The sequence below is a fragment of the Diceros bicornis genome, chromosome 1 (assembly GCF_020826845.1).
Source record: "Diceros bicornis minor isolate mBicDic1 chromosome 1, mDicBic1.mat.cur, whole genome shotgun sequence".
NCBI lineage: Eukaryota > Metazoa > Chordata > Mammalia > Perissodactyla > Rhinocerotidae > Diceros > Diceros bicornis.
Window position 1 is genome coordinate 52,344,205 of NC_080740.1, and position 20,672 is coordinate 52,364,876.

Genomic DNA, 20,672 nt, shown 5'->3' on the forward strand with positions numbered 1-20,672 from the left:
GCGTTTTTTTAAGTATATATTTACAAGGTTGTGCAACAGTGAACACAATCTGATTTTAGAATGTGTTCATCACCTGAGAAAGAAACCCCTTATCCATTAGCAGTCATCTCCATTTCTCCCTGATCCCTACGCCATAACCAGTATACTTCCTGTCTCTGTGGATTTGCCTATTCTTTTACTTGTTTTTATGTGAATTAAGTATTCCTGAACTTTTAGAAGGAAAATGTGATTGAAGAGGTTTTCTAATTTCCATGTTCCAGAGTGCCTTCTTTAGTTTTTATGAAATATTTAAAAAATGTGGCTTCTTAACTTTGATTTGTTTCCCTCCATCCTGTTTTCTTTTGTTTCTACTGTTGTTATTCTCTTCAATTTGCATTTTCTTAGCAGTTTTTCCTCATTGTGGCCCTTTTTCCTTGAAGGGAACTTTAAGTTAGTTATTGTAGAGAGTTTATTGGGCCCCATTTGCCATGGTTCTTTTTTTTTTTTTTTTTATAATTTTATTTATTTATTTTTTTCCCCAAAGCTCCAGTAGATAGTTGTATGTCATAGCTGCACATCCTTCTAGTTGCTGTATGTGGGACACAGCCTCAACATGCCATGGTTCTTATACACGGTATTGAAGACCTTTTATACTCTTTTGTTTTGGAGTTTGCCAGCCCCTCCTAGTTTCAGCTGCTGTTTTCAAATTGGCCTGTTGAGATTTGGTTATTCTGGAGTTTTCAAGTCTATTTTATGTCCTGTTGTTTCCTTCTGCTTTGTTTTGCACAGATGCTGATACTGTGCAGGAATTGTAACTATTGGTGGTTGGTTTCTACCCATTTGTGTTTTGGGGTTTGTGGGGGACACTGTTTTTGTTGTAGATGTTAATGGGCTTTTGGTTTACCTATCGTAGTTGCTCTGTATATTTATTTGATGGGATATGAAGATTAAAAAACTATACCGTTTGTATCTAGAATATATAAAGAACTATTACAATTTAATAATAAAATGACAAATAACCAAATTAAAAAAAATTGTCTATCTGAATAGACAGTTCTCCAAAGTAGATATACAAATGGCCAATAGGGACATGAGAAGCTCAACATCATTAGCTGTTGGGGAAATGCAAATCAAAACCTCGATGAGATACCACTTCACACCCACCAGAATTACTATAGTCAAAAAAAGACAGATGTTGGAGAGGATGTGGAGAAATCCTCATACACTGCTTGGTGGCAATCTAGAATGATGCAGCTATTTTGAAAACAGTCTGACAGTTCCTCAAAAGGTAACACATAGAGTTACCATATGATTCAGCAATTCCACTCCTAGCTATATAACCAAGAGAAATGAAAACACATGTCTACACAAAAATTCATACACGAATGTTCATAGCAGCATTGCTTATAATAGGCAAAAAATGGAAACAACCCAAATGCCCATCAACTGATAAAAGGGATAAACAAAATATGGTATGTCCATACAATGGAAAATTATTTGGCAATTAAAAAAATGTAGTACAGATACATGCTATAACGTGGATGAACCTTGAAAACTTTATGCTAGATGAAAGAAATCAGTTGCAAAGGACTACATTTTGTATAATTCTAAGTATATGAAATGTCTAGAATGAGTGGTTGCCGTAGGCTAGGGGAAACAGTGGGGATTGGGGGAATAATGGTTAATGGTGATGAAAATATTCTTTTTTAGGGTGATGTTTTAAAATTTTTTAAATGTTTAAAAGTTGATTGTGGTGATGGTTGCACAATTAATTATGAATATACTAAAAGCCTTTAAATTGTACACTTTAAATGGGTGAATTCTGTGGTATGTGAATTATATTTCAGTAAAACTTTTTAAAAAGAAAAAAAGCTGTACTGCTGCTGCCATTTTTCTAGAGTCCTCTTGGCACCTTTGCTTTTCATGTTTTTATTATGGATATTTTCAAATATGCAGCAAAAGTGAAAGAATTTTACAGTGAACATTTTTATCCTGCTACTTCGGTTCTACTGATAACATTAACTATACTTGTTTTATGACATATCTATTCATCTATCCATCCTTCTATCTACCCATCAATTTTATTTTTTGATGCATCTCAAAAAATTGCAGCCATTTATCTGTACACTTCTCCCAGAATACTAAAGTGTGCATATTAACCAGAGTTCAGTGTTTTATGGTTTTTCTTTTTGACATATATATATTTTTTAGGAAAATTGGCCCTGAGCTAACATCTGTTGCCAGTCTTCCTCTTTTTCTTTTTTCTCCCCAAAGCCTCAGTACATAGGGGTATATTCTAGTTGTAGGTTCTTCTAGTTCTTCTATGTGGGACGCTGCCTCAGCATGGCTTGATGAGCAGTGAGTAGGTCTGTGCCCAGGATCCGAACTGGCGAACCCTGGGCCGCCAAAGTGGAACGTGTGAACTTAACCACTGTGCCACCAGGCTGGCCCCTGATATATTTTTTACATAAGGACATACTCAAGTTTTAAGTTTTTGTTTGCTGAGTTTTGACAAATGCATACATTGTTATAACTGGTACCCTTATCGTGAAATAGACCATCATCTTGGAAAAGTTTCCTCAGGCTTCCATCCCCAGGGTCAGCCACTGAATGTGATTTTTCATTTTTTGGGGCCATAGATTAAAATTACCTGTTCTAGAACTTCTTATAAGTGGAGTCATACAGTACGTAATCTTTCGTGTAAGGCTTCTTTTACTCAGCATAAAACTTGAGATTCATATAGTTGTTGCGTATATCATTTGTTCCTTCTTGTGTATTGCTGACTGGTGTGCCATTGTAGGTTTATTGTTTTTCTCTATTGATCGACACTGGCTCTTTCCAGTTTTTTGCTATTGGGAGTAAAACTGTCATCTTAAACTCCTACCAACATGTAAGAGTTTCATTTGCTACATATCCTCACCAATATTGGTGTTAGCAGTCTTGAATTTTCACCATTCTGGTGAGTATATTCTATACCTCTACTATTTTTCTTTTTATTGAGATGTAATTCATAAAAGTCACACTTTTAAAGTGTATAATTCAGGGGTTTTTAGTATATTCACAGAATTGTGCAGCTGTCACCCCAACCCAGTTTTAGAATATTTTCATCGCCTCATAAAGAAACTGTCAAGCTGTGAGAAGATGTGGAGGAACCTTAAATGCATTATTCTAAGCAAAAGAAGCCAATCTGAAAAGACTACTTACCGTATGATTCCAACTATATGATACCCAAAAAAGGCAAAACTATGGAGACAGTAAAAAGATCAGTGGTTGGCAGGGGTTCAGAGGGAGGGAGGGATTGATTAGGTGGAGCACAGGATTTTTAGGGCAGTGAAACTATTCTGTATGATACTATAATGGTGGATACTTATTATGTATTTGTCAAAAGCTGTAAAACCATAATTTGTACTATCGTATGTATCAATGTTGGCTCATCAGTTGGCAGCAGTGTACCACACTGATGCAAGATGTTAATAGGGGAACTGGGGAGGTGGTGAGGGGTGTAAGGGAATTCTCTGTAGTTTGCATTTATTTCTCTGTAAACCTAAAACTGACCTAAAAAATAAAGTGTATTAATTAAAAAAAAAAAGAAACTGTACCCATTAGCTGTCTTTCCCATTTCTTCTTCCTCCCCTAGCCCTAGGCAGCCATTAGTCTACTTTCTGTCTCTCTGGATATATCTCTTCTGAACATTTTGTATAAATGGAGTCATATAATATGTGTTCTTTTTCGATTGGCTTCTTTCACGTAGCATAATGTTTTCCGAGTTCAACCATGTTCTAATGTGTATCATTTCTTTTTGTATTTTATTGTATTCATTCCTTTTTATTGCTGAATACGCTTGATGGACATTAGGGTTTTTTCTACTTTTTTGGCTGTTCTGAATAACGCTGCTGTGAACATTCATGTGCAAGTTTTTGTGTGATCATATTTTCATTTCTCTTGGATATATACCTAGAGTGGAATTGCTGGCTTATATGGTAACGCTACATTTAACATTTTGAGGAGTTGCCAAACTCTTTTCCAGAGTGGCTACACCATTTTACATTCCCACCAGGAATGTATGAGGGATCCAGTTTCTCTACAGCCTTGGCAATACTTGTTACTGTCTGTCTTTTTGATTATAGCCATTTATTTCACATAAAAGTGGAATATGATTTAACCTATTGTTGCTTTTTTCATAGAGGCAAATTTCTGGAGATGTGCGATGATCTCTTAGCTAGAGTGGAGCCACCACTTCGTAGTGTTTTGGAACAAGCCAGTAAGTGTTTTTGTGTTTGAATTGTTTATGTATCTCAGGCTCTTTGGAAAATGTTGTTGATAACTTTTTTCAGTTATACAAATTTTCATCATATGAATTACTTCAGTGCTATATTAAGCTTCTTTTTATCTGTGTCTTCCCCCTGGAGTACCAACCCGCACCCCAAGTAATCTTTTTATAATATGTGCAGTGAAATCTAATAGGTTTTCCCAAGAAACCTAATTCAGACTCAAAGATGGATATTAACTCACTTATTACATGATGGTAGAAATTGTCTTTTGCAATGCTGCTGTAGTCTTTCAGGCTTTCTTTCTGTCGGTGAATCCTTTACTGAATGAGAAATAGAGCAAAGGGAGGATGTGATAACCACATACTTTAATAGGATGCTTTAATTTTTATCTCGGGCTAAAAGGTGGAAGTTTGATTTAGGAATACATTACTAATTTTCCCCAAACCTTCAACAGACGTTTACGTAGGGTCTACTGTTGTGTTAGTTCCTGACTGTTTCAGACTGTTGAGATGTATTGTCACCTTGACACAGGCTCAGGTCTTAAATAAGAACGATTATGGCAAACTAGCATGTTCTTTCCATACTTAGATAGCCCATTTCTTTAAATAGCCCTTTTCAACAAATTGTGTTTGTTGCATAAAATGTGACCAGAAAACAAGGTATTAAATTAAGAGGTGTTTTATGAGTGACAGCAGAGCCTTGGTGTGTAACTTCTTTCCTTCTGATGTGAGGATACTATACCTGTGTTATAATGTGGAGTGCTGGAGTGGCTAGATGTGCGTCTGAATACCTCTTTTTCATGCTATGGTGGGGATAACCTATTATTTTGAGGCCCTCTTGTTTTCCTTATGGCTAGCTTAGCTATTCATGTTTTAACAGTTCTTTGAGTGGGACTATTTCAGAGATTGCAAACTGCAGGACATTCTTGTCCCTCACCTCTTAAGTCCCAATATTTTTGTGCCTCCTTGCTCCCATTATTTTGAGCATCAAAACATACCTACTTGTTTCCACATGCTGCACACCTGTGCACACATGTGCATGTTGTGGAGGGGGTGAAAGGAGTTGGTGGGGTTTTGTTATACATCTGTGAGTTATTTTGTTGTGATAAGATGTTATATTGCTGTTTTATTTCATTGTAAAATACTAATTTAAAGATTATTTTACTCTAAATGTCTATATTAATCATTTTAAAATAGAGTTAAAGAAAGAAGATATTCACGCAGTGGAGATAGTTGGTGGTGCGACACGAATCCCTGCAGTGAAAGAGAAGATCAGCAAATTTTTTGGTAAAGAACTTAGTACGACGCTAAATGCCGATGAAGCTGTCACTCGAGGCTGTGCACTGCAGGTGAGTTTTCTTTCTTTCACAGGTAGCCATTTAAAGGTCATTGTAATAAGACGGCAGTGGTTTTATGTATCTAACTAATAATCTAAAGTTACCTCAGGTAATCTCAAGGGTCACATTTTGAAACTTTTGTTTTAAAATGGTTATCAGAGGTGGGCTTCATAAATGGAATTATACTCCATAACATGTAATAAGATGAATTAATTTACTAGAAACATAGGTAAGCCTGAAATACTACTAAAGTTTGGCATATTATCTATTGTCTACATTTGAAGTAGTGTTGTGCCTCAATTAAATAAAGATTGGGGTTAATAAAAAAATGATAAAGAATAGCTAGATTATATAGGTAATTTGACAAATGGTAGAAGTTTGTAAAACCGCTCATTCAGACACCATTAAGTTATTAATGTAAATATTTAAAAACCATTGATGATGGTCTTCTGAAGTCATTATTTATAGATCTCATGATATCACTTCATATTGTCAAATGGAATTTTTAAAAATTACTATTCTAGTGTGCAATCTTATCGCCTGCTTTCAAAGTCAGAGAATTTTCTATCACTGATGTAGTACCATATCCAATATCTCTGAGATGGAATTCTCCAGCTGAAGAAGGGTCAAGGTAATAACATTTATTAATCATTTTTACACTTCAAGTTAACTCAGTGTTAAGTCTGAGTAAAATACTATGCTCCATTTCAACTTAACAGAAATCTGTAACATTTTGTTATAGTGCATGAAGCAAAGTGATTACTTATGATTACTTAGTCGTAAGAATAAATTTGTGTCCCTATTTAGTTTCCTCAACTTGATCCTAATGAAATAATTGGTGCCTTTTATGTACTGATTGCTTTTTTAAAAACTGACTTTATATATATGTATATGAATGTGTATTTATATATATTTATATATGTATATATTTTCTTTTCTCAGTCACTCTTAGAATCTGGAAATGATGCCAGTTGAGAGGAGTAACTAGAGCTGTATGATAATGACAAACCTAGAACATGAGTAAAAATGTTGGGAATATCCTAAATTTGTGTGTTTTTGTCTTCTTCCTCCATTCAGTGACTGTGAAGTCTTTTCCAAAAATCATGCTGCTCCTTTCTCTAGAGTACTCACATTTTATAGAAAGGAACCTTTCACTCTTGAGGCCTATTATTGCTCTCCTCCAGATTTGCCCTATCCAGATCCTGCTATAGGTAAGTAAAGAGCTGGAATTAAAAAAAAATTATGTGCACGTGGAAGAACTGAGATAGTAGAGCAAGTACAGTATTCTGAAATTTGGGTATTTTAGATCACAGAAAAATACCTCTTCCAGTCTTGTTAACAGATTTTGAACTACAGCAGGATGGTCATTATTTAATTGGATCTCCTATTGTGTGGGCAGTATTTCTTGGTTAATGCACATTGTGAGTATACCTTGTGCATAATGTGGTGCTAGATACTGAAAGGAGTTAAAAAAATTCAATTCTGACCCTATCATAGAGTTATAAGATGCACTCAGAAAATCGTTAGGAAATTGTGATATCAGTCTCATAGGTTAAGGAGCCGTGTCTTCACAGACTCTGAGAAAATCTTATAATTTGGAAATAATACCAGTTGAGAGAGAAACTAGAGTTACACGATAATTACAGACCTGGAATACATGGCTAAAGTATTAGGAATATCCTGAATGGCACTTAGAAGCTGTGGAAAGTTAACCTACTCTGTTTTCCTCCTTTGTAAAACAGGAATGAAGATAATTTATACTTTGCAGAGTTTTGTGAATTAAAAAATTTTAGTAAAATCCTGGTATAGTAACTGAATTTAGAAATGGCAGTTTCTTATAAATTATAGAAGCATTATGGGATCATTGGGGGTTTTTTTTCAGTAGAGGAGAATGTGACAAATCTGTTTTAGGAATTTATCTGGCAGTAGCATATAAAGTTGAATTGGAATAAGGGGCTGGAGGGAAGGAAACATTTGGAGGGTTAGGAGGTGTTTGAGTCCTTAGTTGGGATAAGATAATAACAATTTAACTATATGTGAAAGAGGAAGCAGAAATCTGATGATTTACTAAATTCTGAGAGTACCCACTTTGCTTATGTGAAGTATCGTGTTACTGACCTATCATTGAGAAATGGGCATAACCTGGCAATATGGACATATATTTAAGTTTGAATCTGTCCTCTCAGGTTATGTGTTCTTTTTTTGTTTCTTATATGTCCCTAGCTCAGTTTTCAGTTCAGAAAGTCACTCCTCAGTCTGATGGCTCCAGTTCAAAAGTGAAAGTCAAGGTTCGAGTAAATATCCATGGCATTTTCAGTGTGTCCAGTGCATCTCTAGTGGAAGTGCACAAGTTTGAGGAAAATGAGGAACCAATGGAAACAGATCAGAATGCGAAGGAGGAAGAGGTAATCTGGACATTTTATACCGTTTATGATGGCCCGGAAGTGACTTGTCTAGAAATTCTAACAAATTGACTGAGTGACCAGGGAGGAGGAACATTGTGACAGAGCTGCTGAGAGTGGTTTGCATTTATCTCCTTCCCCCAGCATGGATGAACTAGCAGCAAAGTCTTTACACAGAATTTATATAGAAAGGGAACGTAGTTGGCTTCCTCCTTCAGACCATGTACTTCTTAACTTGAGTTATCCTTGTTTCTTTCTGATTACTGAAGAAGGCTATGAGTCTCAGTTGATTATTTTCACAAGAATAATAGATTTTACACTCATTTGTTAGAATCACGCACTGGATCTCGTCCTTATTGTACATCAAAATCGAGGCTTTGTGAAACTACAGATGTTTGGGTCTCATCCTCAGATCTTGTTAGAAGTTGGTCTGGGCTAGGGCCCAGATATCAGTAGTTTTACAAGCCACCTTGGAGACCCAAGGTGATCCAGGGTCTCCACAGACTTCTCCCTTCTTTATCATTATTGTTAGGCTTTGGTGTTTCAACAGAGTTCTCAAGGTGTTCACCTCTCCTTTTGAGGATGAAAAGGCTGACTTAAAAACTGCTTGAAAAAGTTAAGACTTTGGAGAGAGATTTACTCATGAGGGAGCTTGGAGAAACTCAAGCTTTCTTCAGATTATATTGTGTTAAATATTGCCACACTGTTGCACTCTGAGTACTACTTTGGTTTACAGAGCAGTTCCACAGCCACTGCTATTTATATAAGGGTAGGGCAGGACAAGTGTTAACTCCATGGTACAGATGTATTAGCTGAGACCCAGAGAGGAAAATGTCCATGTTCTAAGTAATATGTCTCATAGCTGGAATTTGAGTCTAGGTCTTCTGATTACTGGTAATTGAGCAGGAATTCCATGGCATGGAATTTTGTCAGTGTGTCATGAAGATTTGCTGAGTATTGCCTAGTTTCAGAATTTGATGTGACTTGTTTTTCAGAAGATGCAAGTGGACCAGGAGGAACCACATGTTGAAGAGCAACAACAGCAGACGCCAGCAGAAAATAAGGCAGAGTCTGAAGAAATGGAGGTATAAGTTGTGTTTTAGAGTATGATTTGCAGTCTCTTCACATACATGGTTTTGGCTGAGATACCATGTCTTGGAAGGTAGTTATATCAGGAATTCTTCATTTTTTTGAACAGCTTTTAAGCAAGATTTTGTAGTGTTCTTGGAAGGTACATTTGGCAGGATGGTCTTTGAACTGTAGTCTAGTTGGTATATGGGAAGAAAGCACTCAGAAGCCCTAGTTTTACTAGGCTAGTGATTGATTCATGCTAGTTTCTGAATGGCTGTTACTAATAGTCATCCTACTCATAATTTATTCTCTATCGGTAAACAATGAGATAAAATTTTTTCAGATTTTGTCAACTCTCTGAAACTTGTCTTTTTGTCAAAAGGTATTGTTTTAAATAATAATGTTTTGAAATATATTTTGTAAATAATATATTTATCCCAAGCATTTATTTAAATGAATACATAACATTTTTGAATCCTTTATAACCTGTTCTTTAATTCTTAACTTTCGAGTTTTCATGTTTAAATTTGTCAGCATTGAAAACGCCTTTTCTTTCAAATTATTTATGATATTGCAATATATAATCTCACCTTCTAAGGTGAGATTTCTGATTGTGGCATTTAAAAAAGTTTGGCAGAGCCTTTAGGGGGCTTTTGAGTCTGTTATCCATTTTCATATCAGTTAACAAACTTTAATTACTTTCCTTTAGCTGTGCAAGTAATTGTAAAAAACAAAATAATGAACAGAGGAAATCATGCTTACAGATGCTTTAGTCTACTACAGTCCTTTTCCAAGGTGGAAAACCCTTTATGTTCTTGGCTGGGTTGGTGGCAGCAGTGGGAGAGAGAAGTTCTTATTCTATGTGTTTGGAAGATGGTCAAGGAGAAAAAGGAGGAAGGAGAGGTGCCCCCCTCCCCTTTCCCCCCATGCCGTGGAGCTATGGGAAGTTTCAGGGGGGTTGTTACTTAGGCTTCTTCCATCAGGTGGCTTGAGAACACGTGCCTTTCATAGTATTGTTTGTAAGGGAAATGAAATAGAAAAGATACATAAATTTCAGCAACTGACATAAGTTACTTGGATAGGATGTAGGGAAATGACTAAGAAATCTTGCCTCATGTCGTAGAGCAAATTGAATTCCAGAAGAATTCGAAAGTTAAAAGGAAAAAACAGACAACTGGAGTGAATATTTTTCTAATGTGTGTCAGAGAAAGGCTTTTAAAGCATAAAAACATAATCACAAAGGAAAAGATGGATGTATTCAACAATAAAAACTTGTATGGACAAATAATTTAGAATTAGAAAAAACTAGAGAATCCATCACTTGGGGAAACAATCACTAAAGTCCTAAGAGAACAGTGGATGAAACATGACTAGGCAATTTGAAGAAATAAGTATGGTTTATAAGTGTGCAAAAAAAAGGTTATTGACCCAAAGAAAATAATCGTGAGATAACGGTAAATGAATTCCTGTTTGTGGCCAGGGTGCAGTGGAATGGATTCTCTCACTCCTTGTGAGAATGTAAATAGGTACAGACATTTTGGAAATCATATTGATAATAAATTTCTCATCCATCAAAATTTCGTATCCTCTCGCCACTAATTTAATATGCACACCTGTATGTTTAGATGAGTGGAAGAAAATTAAAGATTTAATAGTGATTATATGTTGATTGTGGGATTATGGGAAGTTGTTTTATATATGTGTGTGTGTGTATTTATAAATGTATATGTATATGTCTACAGTTCAGTAGTGTTAAGTGTATTCAGTGGTACAACCAAGCTCCAGGATTTTTTCATCTTGCTAAACCAAAACTCTGTACCCATTAAACAGCAACTCTCCATTCTCACATCTCGCCTCCCTCCAGCTTCTGGCAACCATCATTATTTTCTCTCTCTATGGATTTGACTACTCATATAGTTTAACTTTCCAGATACTAAAAGAAATAGTCCTAGGTTGTTTGGATCATCAGAAAACAAACTAAGTTAATACAAAAGCAAAAACAGCTTTTGAAATGTGACCCATTTGGAAGTTTAAGGTAGTCTCTATATGTGTTTGTTCTTGATGATTTCTGTTATTTTAGACCTCTCAAGCTGGATCAAAAGACAAAAAGATGGACCAACCACCTCAAGCCAAGAAGGCAAAAGTGAAGACCAGTACTGTGGACTTGCCAATCGAGAGTCAGCTATTATGGCAGATAGACAGAGAGATGCTCAACCTGTACATTGAAAATGAGGTTGTTATTTCAAGTCTCTTAGAACAACTAAGCTAACAAATTAATGTGACAGTGTGACCATAGTGTTCAAACCCTGTGTCTAGTGACCTTTATGCAGTTTTGGTTGTTTGGAGTTTGAGAAAATAATTTTAGATTTTTGGGTCCTGCAAGGGCAAATTTGATAGATCCCATGTAGTGTCAAAATACTTCTGTGGTGATATTATGTCTGTATTGCTAGAAGCTCTGTTATGAGATCTTTGACATTATGTCTTTGGTTTAGGGGAGGTATCGTTCATGTTTGTGTATGTTTGTTTACTAGAGATGGGGATGTTTGAGCTGGTGGGTTATGGAAGTTGATCGGCAGGAGAAATCACATAGCATTAATGATAGCACTATTTTGTCATTAGTTCCTTCCACTATTGCTAGTCAATATGTAACTCTTGTTATGGTGAGTCATGTGAGGTTTGGGACCCTGGAGCACAATTACTAAATTATCTGTGACATTTCTTATGTATCCATTGGATTTTAGAGTAGTTTTGTTTTATAGAACCTTTAGCATTTATAGTATATGAGTAATTTGATTTTTCTTGGTATTCTACAGTAATAATACAGCTGAGTATACTACCTTGTGACACTGAGCTAATAATGGTTTCTTAAAGTTCTCGTCTTAAATTATTTTCCTTGTTTTCGCTTTTGGTTTCTACTTCTTGATATTTCTTTTGCTCTTTTTCTTCTAAGCACACCCACAAAACTCTCACTTGATCTTCATAATTTACTGAGGACTAATGCTTCCAGCTCTCCTTTCTGGATGATTTGCAGAACTAAAAGGATTTGGGGAAGAAGGCTTCTCTACTTTTACGATTATATTACTTAATATTTAAGAGGAAATTGTCTCAGTTCTCCAAATGTCTAACTAATTTATACTGTTCTCAGGGTAAGATGATCATGCAGGATAAACTGGAGAAGGAGAGGAATGATGCTAAGAATGCAGTAGAAGAATATGTGTATGAAATGAGAGAGAAGCTCAGTGGTGAATATGAGAAGTTTGTGAGTGAAGATGTAAGTACGTGCCAGTTGCCTACCTATTATCTGTCTTCTGGGAGCATCCTTAAATGCATTAGAAGGGAAGTTTGCACCTGTAGGTATACAGTAAAATGATTACAAATGTACTTTTTTGGGGAAACGTTTTATATTGTTTTATTTTGTATTTCTTCATTAGTGGAGCATTTCCCAAAGGTTAGTCTTTGTGCATCACTTTTTTTTGGCGTCACTCGTTTGATAGTTTTGCATAATACTGTTTAGTTAGTATTTTTCTTTGAATCATCTCATTTTCCCCTGCTGTTTCCTTTATTTTAAATTTTTTTTATTGAGGTATAATTGACATATAACATTATATTAGTTTCACGTGTACAACATAATGATTCAATATTTGTATACATTGCAAAATGCTCACCACAATAAGTCTAGTTAAACATTCATCACCATACGTAGTTACAAAATTTTTTTTTTCTTGTGATGAGAACTTGCAAGATCTACTCTTAGCAACTTTCAAATATGCAATACAGTATTATTAACTATATAACTCACTTATTTTTATTTATTTATCTTTTTGTGAGCAAGGTCAGCCCTGAGCTAACATCCATGCCAATCCTCCTCTTTTTGCTGAGGAAGACTGGCCCTGGGCTAACATCTGTGCCCATCTTCCTCCACTTTATATGGGATGCCGCCACAGCGTGGCCTGACAAGCGGTGCATTGGTGCGCGCCCGGGATCCGAACCCGGGCCGCCAGCGGTGGAGCGCGCACACCTAACCACTACGCCACGGGGCCGGCCCCTATAACTCACTTATTTTTAAATGCAGTTTTTAATTCTGAAATTTCCAAGCATACCCAGACGTCCCCTACAGCAGAGAGAATAATAAAATAAAACCCCCTGTACCTATCAAGCAAAACAACATTTTGCCAGTCTTGTTTTCTGTATCTCCCGTCTCCCCACTCCCCCCATATTTTAAAGCAAATCCAGATATGTTGCAGTCTGTGACTGTGACTCCACTGGTAAATCAGTTGATTTTTGATTGACCTAATTACACTGTTTTCTTCATCTTTAGGATCGTAACAGTTTTACCTTGAAACTAGAAGATACTGAAAATTGGTTGTATGAGGATGGAGAAGACCAGCCAAAGCAAATTTATGTTGATAAATTGGCTGAATTAAAAGTAAGTGACTCCTGAAAGCAGAAGTGTCAACTCATGCTGTAGTTGCCCAGGAGAGTGTTTCAAAATAGAGAGGAATTCTCATGTCAAGTAACGAAGACAGGCTGAAAGTGATTGAAGAACTATATGCTTTATCACTTAGGTTCATTGTCTTTCTCATTTTTAGAACCTCAGAGTAACAAGAGAACTTTTCTGAAAATTGAGATTAGACTTAAAATGTTGCACTGAATGGGAGATTGAGTACATTCTCGATGTCAAGACATTCAAAGACTAGCAAGATGTGTCCCTGTCCTAAAGGCACCTGCAGTGCAGGGCTCTGTATATAGCTTTGATTCTCAATAAAGTAGAGCATCTGGTTTTGGATTTAAAGAATCTGATCGTTAAACCGTAGGGTTAGAAGTATGAGGTACTTGTCTAAAGTTGCGGCCTTTTGCTTGGAAAAAGATGCAAATACACGAGAAGAACTTGTCACATTTCTGGAGATTAGTTTCTTGTCAAATGGGCCATTGTGACTAACCTCTGGAGTGGGATTGCTCAGGGACAGTGCTTGCAATTTCCCCTCATTTGGGCAGAAATTACAGGAGTCTCCTGTGAGATCCTTCCCATTGAGTTTTTAGTTTTACTTTTTGTTATGGGAGATGTCAAACACATGAAAGTAGAGAGAGTAATAGTTTCAACTGTTGTCAACTTACGGCCAGTTTTATTTCATTACTCTCACTCCCAGTTACTTGAAGCAAATCCCTCATGTTATATTAAATCCAAAAATATTTCAGTATGTATTAAGAGGGTCCGACCCTGTGCACTATCAGGAGGCATCTCCTTTTTGGTTGTCTCCTCACTGTGTTTTGAGAATTAGGGCTCAAGTGACAGGTTGAAGTGGCTCCACATGGAGCAGTATTGAGGTATATTCTCATGTCTAGCCTGAGGATATATTTCAGTGGGCTAGGGAAGAATATTTAATTTCTTATATGTAGCACATGGAGGTTACATGTACTTTAGTTCATAATTAGTCTTAGTGATAGTAGAAACAGTACTCCTTTGATAGTTTAAGCTTCCCTATGAACAATTGTATATTCTCTCTCCTGTTAAGAATCTAGGTCAGCCTATTAAGATACGATTCCAGGAATCTGAAGAAAGACCAAAATTATTTGAAGAACTAGGGAAACAAATCCAACAGTATATGAAAGTAATCAGCTCTTTCAAAAACAAGGTATCTTATTCCTACCTCCTCCTCCCTACCCTTCCTTACTCTTGTTTTGGTAGAGTTAAGTTTTGAGGCGTTTATATATGTTTTTCTCTTCTTCTCTTTAACTATTGTTTAAGTATTGTTTTCTTTTTGGATGTTAATGTAATGTATAATATTTTATAGAATCTTATTAAGAGCCCTGGTATTTGCTGCTTCTCTTTAATAGGTGGAATCTGCAATTGAGCAGTATTGTTGCATTTCCTTTTCTTGGTGTGAAATGCTTCCTCAGTGACTTAACTTGCTCTATCCTTGTCTTTCTGAAAACACATTAGGTGGATAATTTGGTTTGTTATGCAGATGTAGGACTGTTTCAGCAGTAAACTTCTTACCAATTTTTGAATGTGATATTTACTCCATAAATATATTATCTCATTAAATCCACACAGTACCTTTATGAAGTAGGTGGTAATATCAACATTTATAGATAACTTCTAACTTTTTTAAGCCTCATTGTTCTTAAGCAACACCCAAGGATACTGTTTGGGGAGCTGGGATTCAGCCTGAGGTCTGACTCCAGAGTTTGGGTTCCTAACCGCTCCAGAATACTCCAGGTTCTTGATGTATTATCAGTGTAAGAAACTTTGAGTGATAAATTGAGCTTGTTTCTTTTAAAAAAATTTTTTTCTTCTGAAACGACTCCTTTAAAAAATTGTGTTCATTATTATTTTGGTTCCTAACTAGCAGTCCTAAACCTCAGCTCTCATATCTAATGACATGTAATTTTTTTGCATTGTGATATTATCTTCAAAAGATTTTATGTAAAGCATGTGCTATTTATACTCTTGAAGCCTTTTAATTTCCCTTTATGTATGTTTTTGGCCTTTAAATCTATTTCCTGAGTGTTTTAAAAATTGGAATTACTTCTTGAAGAATTTTTAAGGAATTGAATGTTTAGATTGTGAGGCTAAATGTGCTTCATTTTTGGAAAGATTGTAACTTTTTGAAAGACAGTGAAGAACTAGACACTATTTGAGTATATTTGAGTATGGTATTTTTGACACTTGTCTGGTTGATTACTGGTTGCAGGAGGACCAGTATGACCATTTGGATGCTGCTGATGTGGTGAAGGTGGAAAAAAGCACGAATGAAGCCATGGAGTGGATGAATAACAAGCTGAATCTGCAGAACAAGCAGAGTCTGACCATGGATCCAGTTGTCAAGGCAAAAGAGATTGAAGCTAAAATTAAGGTAATTTATGGCTTTAAATATTTAATAGTGTTTTTTTTTGGTCAGCTTTGTTATTTATTATTAATAGTCCTTAAAGTGACATTTAGGAGGGAACTTTGTTATTGCATTTTAGCTTCTGGCTTGGGGATTGAGTGAGAGACTGTGGACTTGGGTTTAGAATGACATATAAAATTGGTTATTTTTATAAGAAACTGCAGTTTTCTCTCTTACCATTCCAGGAGCTGATGAGTATCTGTAGCCCTATAATTTCAAAGCCCAAACCCAAAGTGGAACCTCCAAAAGAGGAACAAAAAAATGCAGAGCAGAATGGACCAGTGGATGGACAAGGAGACAACCCAGGCCCTCAGGCTGCCGAGCAGGGTACAGACACAGCTGTGCCTTCGGATTCAGACAAGAAGCTTCCTGAAATGGACATTGATTGATTCCAACAATTGTTTATATTAAAACAGACTATTATAAAGCTTTAAGTTGTCAACTTTGTTCTAAATATCAACTAGAGCAATCAAATACTGGAGATTTCTTAGTCAGTTTTTAGGGGATTTCGGGGGAGGGGATGTAGGTGATGTATGGAGCATTTTGACTTCTAAATAGTTCGGTACAGAAATTAAGTGCATTGTATCTTTTTCATAATGGTACTATTTAGAAGCCCAGTTAGAACTTACTGAGCTTATGCTTCACTCCTTTTGTGTTTAATCATGCTTATACAAAGTTAAGTTTGTTTTGGAAAGTTGAGCTATAGCAAAAGCTATAACTAGCTATCAAGCAGACTTTTCATTATAACATATATGGCAGGAACTCTAATTGTGTTTCAAAAAGCTGTTGTGGAGATTGCCACAAAGGCTCCCCACCTGGTGTGGGGATGGGGGTCGGGTCTCCCTCTGTTTCTGAGGGGTAGAGCCTGGCATGGCATGGGTTAACGTAGCAGAACAAGGAGGTGTGCTCTGAGCTTCTTCACACTTCACTCCCACTCGTCTTCCTCTCCCACCCTGTCTTCCCCCCTTCCCCCAGTAAAGGAGCTCCCAGTACAAATGCCATGTGCTACTCTTGAGAAAATAGACCTCTTCACCTGGAGCAAGTTGTTAACTGAGGATTTTAGACCTGGAAGCTCTTCCTGAGAAAGTATGTTCCTGAAAATGTGTTTGCTACCCCAGGCATCAAAATCTAAATAATTTTCTCTTCAGAAGGTTAGAATTGGGTAGGTGTGTTGTCGGATATAGGCGTGATAAATTTGAGAAATTGATTCTTGTTAATTATGGTGTAAAGATTTGTATCCTGGCCTGCTTATTCAGGTGAGAGATGCTCTGTGTAAATTTGAGGTATAGCTTGAAGTCCTAGGACAAGAGGACTTCTGGAAGTCCTCTAGGACAAGTTCTTTTTAGCTCATTCACAATCAGTTGTGTGTTAAGTGTTAATATCTGTCATGAATTTGCCAGTTTGTATGTGTTAAACAGCTGACAGATCATACAAAAAAACTAAGATACAATGGATTGTACTGGATGAGTCTGAAATTAGTGTTAAAGAAGTGTGGTGCCCGACTTCAGCAACACCTTATTCTTACTGTGCAGCCAGTGTCTGGAGCACCAAAGCATTCCCTGTGACTGCCCTTTGGGGCAGTGTTGATAGGAGTGAGGCGTTTTGGAATCTCCAAAGGGAAGCCTGTATTAGAGGCCAGAGCTGGTACCTGCCTTAGAAACTATTATAGCTTTGTTGGTTACATTTTGGATCTTTGTAATAATTGTTGTTCTGTATAACAGAGTGCCTCTCTGTTAATTTTGGCCTATGTTGTTAGAAATAAGATTATACCTTCCATGCCTAGAATAAGTTTCTGTCCATTTCTGCATTAAAAAATTTTGGGGTGTTACAAGCTCTAAAGTGCTACAGAGAAAAATTGCTTAGAGAGGAGGAAGGTGAAAGTATATTTATGTTGGTGTGTAAGCATGCATGGAAGCCTTGCAGCACCAGGACTTGGCCATGTTTTTAGAGCATCCTCTATCTGTTCTCTACCTGTCATGTTTCAAGAGTTCCAGCTGGCCTGCTGTGAGGCCAACAGCTACTTTGGAGTGCTGGTTGCAGGATTAAGCCAATTCTTATGCAACTGACTCAGTCCTTAATGGCCATTTCTTCTAAAATAAAATTTTTTTGTGTGTGGGGGAGGGTGTGGGTGTTGGGATCGGGGTGAGTTTCAAGTTTAAACTTTAAAATAGAAATAAGATGATGTGGTCTGCTTGCTCTCTGTTTAGACAGGCTTTAAGACCAATTGGATTTACATGGAGGCCAGGCCAGAGAGTGTGTGATAATTGATGACTTGTCTGCAGACAAGCATTTATCCAGGTTGTATTATCCAAATTGGTTTGTTAAAGCTCCAGGTCACGTTCTTTGACTAAGAAAAACACTCAGTAAACATGAGACAAGTTTAGGAAAAATTAATAAAAGAAACCTGTCTTACACTCAACGGAATGGTTTCCTTAATTTCTTAATGAAGGGTGTGTGTGTGTGTGCATGCGTGCGCACGCGTTTGTGTGTTTTCAATAAAAGCTTTTCTCCAGAGGTTAAGAGCCCTCTTAGCTAAATTCCAGTTGTTAACTTCTGTCGGAGACCTCCAGCCTGAAGAACAGTTGAGGCACAGCACACTGGGTGGCAAGCAGTTGCTCTCTTTCTGTACTTGTTCTCCCATGTTGAGTCTTGGCCCAGTTTTCTGATGTAGGAATCCTTACCTTGGGACTTACTTGGAGGGTTTTCAGAATAGCAGAAGGTGGGTTATGGCTCTCTAAAGGGCTAGTGCCAGGACTGATGCCAGCCCCTTTGTAGAACAGGGCATGGCCCAGAGTGTGCTAGTAACTGTTGCCACCATTGGATATGTGGTGTGAATGTGTGCGCCTAAGTGTGTTGCTGTATATGTAGAGTGGTGATGAGTGTTGGTGAAAGTGGACGAAGCCATCAGAAGAGACCTTAAGTGTACAAGATGTGGGGCCTAGATGGGGAGAGGTCTGGGGCCTTGCTCTGTGGGGTCCTGCCGTTTAACAGTCCTGGTGCTCTGGTTGTGTTAGGAGGAGCTGACCTGCCAGGGCCTACCAACAGAGCCTGTGCCAGCCACCTTCAAGAAACCTGTCTGTAGTAAGGTTGGTTTTCTTCGGGGACTGTCCTTGGGAGAGGAGTGGGTATCTGGTAAGGTGAGTGGGAAGCCTGGGACCGACTAGTTAGTTATCCAGAGCATAGCCATTTTACAAGGGTGTTGGGGTCACTGGGAAAGAGAGTTAACATCCGTATTTACCCAAGATAGGTACCAGAGTCCTTTCATGTCACTGAGAAGAGGGTGTTGGAGGCAAAGCCAGGGCTGGTGTGAAGGTTTTGCAATGGGACAGCTTCAGCTCAATGTGGATAACTTCCTTTCAGAGCTCCCATGAGGTTGTTGAGGATTCATGCAAAGACATTAGATCAGTGGCCTTGGAGATGCTTTTCAAGCATCTCAATTGGTTTTTGTAGGGGGCTTGCCAGAGGTGATAGGGCTGATAGATTTGGGTTCTGGTGTAGAGCACTGGGGGCTATTTAGATCTTTTAGCCTGAGAGTGATGATGTTTTAGGGGTGCTCATGTGATGTGCAGGATGAGTTGGGCCAGGAGGCAGTTGGAGGTAGTGAGACCTTTAAAATAACCCACGTTTGAGGAGATGAACCAAATGCAGGGGGAAATGGTAGATTTTGGTATCGAAGGAGGAAGAGGGGAGATTTTGACTTCAAGACAAAAACTATGCTGTTAGAAGTTGGGAAAGTAGTTAACCTTTGTGGGGTAATGACAACGCGAGGTTGGCTTCAGGGGCTTGATGTTTTATTGATCTGGGTTTTGATAATACACCTTTGTACACTTGATCTATTTCAGTCATATTTCTTTAAGTGGCTTTAACAGAAAGATTATATTTTTACATGAGAAACGTAGGTTATAAAACAATATGCACAGCTTCCCATATTCGGAAAGAACATGAAATGTGTTTGCGTAAAACCCAAAACCAGATGGATGTTTCAAAATGAAATGATTTCCTCCCAGGTGGCATTGTGGGTGATTTCTCTTTGTAAATTTTTGCTGGTTTGTATTTTCTAAGATGTCTATAATATACATTTTAGAATTTCATAGCGTTAAAAAAATTAGAAGTGTATTTTAAAAAGAATGACTCCCAAGTTTCAAACGTGGAATAAAAGACGTGACAGACACGTGGAGCTTCAAGTCTGCAGATGTCAGTGGAGATGGTGGGTGCCTGGATGAGATTAGGAAGTCATACAAGATGGAGTTGAGATCCTGGAGCCACAGCATTGGGGATGGGGTGTGTTCCTGGTATAGGGAGTGAAGGATTGTGTTTGGATATGTCAGAAAGAGGAAGTGGAAGCTTTGAAGGAAACAAGGAGCTGCCAGAGAAGAATGATAATGCATGGGGCATGTTAGGGAGGAGAGAAATTGAAGAAGTGAGAGGTGGCAGTGGCCAGCAAAGTTAGATGCTGTGGGGCCACTTTAGAAGGATGGGGGCTGGGTTTTGGGGGTGGGTGTGCGGTGAGGCCGCAGGTGGAAAGTACTTGGTCATGAAGCTTGGCCTAGTTGAGATGAGGGATCAGCTTGGGAAGGAAGGAGAGTGAGCAGCATCCTGGGCCATCTGTCCTGTGTGCAAATGTGCTTAGTCCCCACCAGTTATTTGGAGACCATGGCAGGCGTGGAGTTGCTAGTGCCTTCCTTCCCTGGGTGGTTCTCCGTTGCCTCTGGCTGGAGCAGCC

General features: G+C 37.7%; 1 protein-coding gene across 1 annotated transcript in view; it reads left to right on the forward strand.

The window, feature by feature from the left end:
• The window catches only part of HSPA4 (heat shock protein family A (Hsp70) member 4), a 46,876-nt gene extending 28,508 nt beyond the window's left edge, over positions 1 to 18,368 (forward strand). The window contains exons 8-19 of the mRNA XM_058540350.1: positions 4,164 to 4,240; positions 5,447 to 5,598; positions 6,111 to 6,217; positions 6,664 to 6,797; positions 7,810 to 7,991; positions 8,984 to 9,073; positions 11,140 to 11,292; positions 12,205 to 12,330; positions 13,378 to 13,485; positions 14,573 to 14,692; positions 15,755 to 15,916; positions 16,135 to 18,368. Of these exons, the coding sequence (XP_058396333.1) occupies positions 4,164 to 4,240; positions 5,447 to 5,598; positions 6,111 to 6,217; positions 6,664 to 6,797; positions 7,810 to 7,991; positions 8,984 to 9,073; positions 11,140 to 11,292; positions 12,205 to 12,330; positions 13,378 to 13,485; positions 14,573 to 14,692; positions 15,755 to 15,916; positions 16,135 to 16,338 (1,615 nt within the window). The 3' untranslated portion in view covers positions 16,339 to 18,368. The remainder of the gene's footprint in view (positions 1 to 4,163; positions 4,241 to 5,446; positions 5,599 to 6,110; positions 6,218 to 6,663; positions 6,798 to 7,809; positions 7,992 to 8,983; positions 9,074 to 11,139; positions 11,293 to 12,204; positions 12,331 to 13,377; positions 13,486 to 14,572; positions 14,693 to 15,754; positions 15,917 to 16,134) is intronic.
• The last annotated feature ends 2,304 nt before the right edge of the window (positions 18,369 to 20,672 follow it).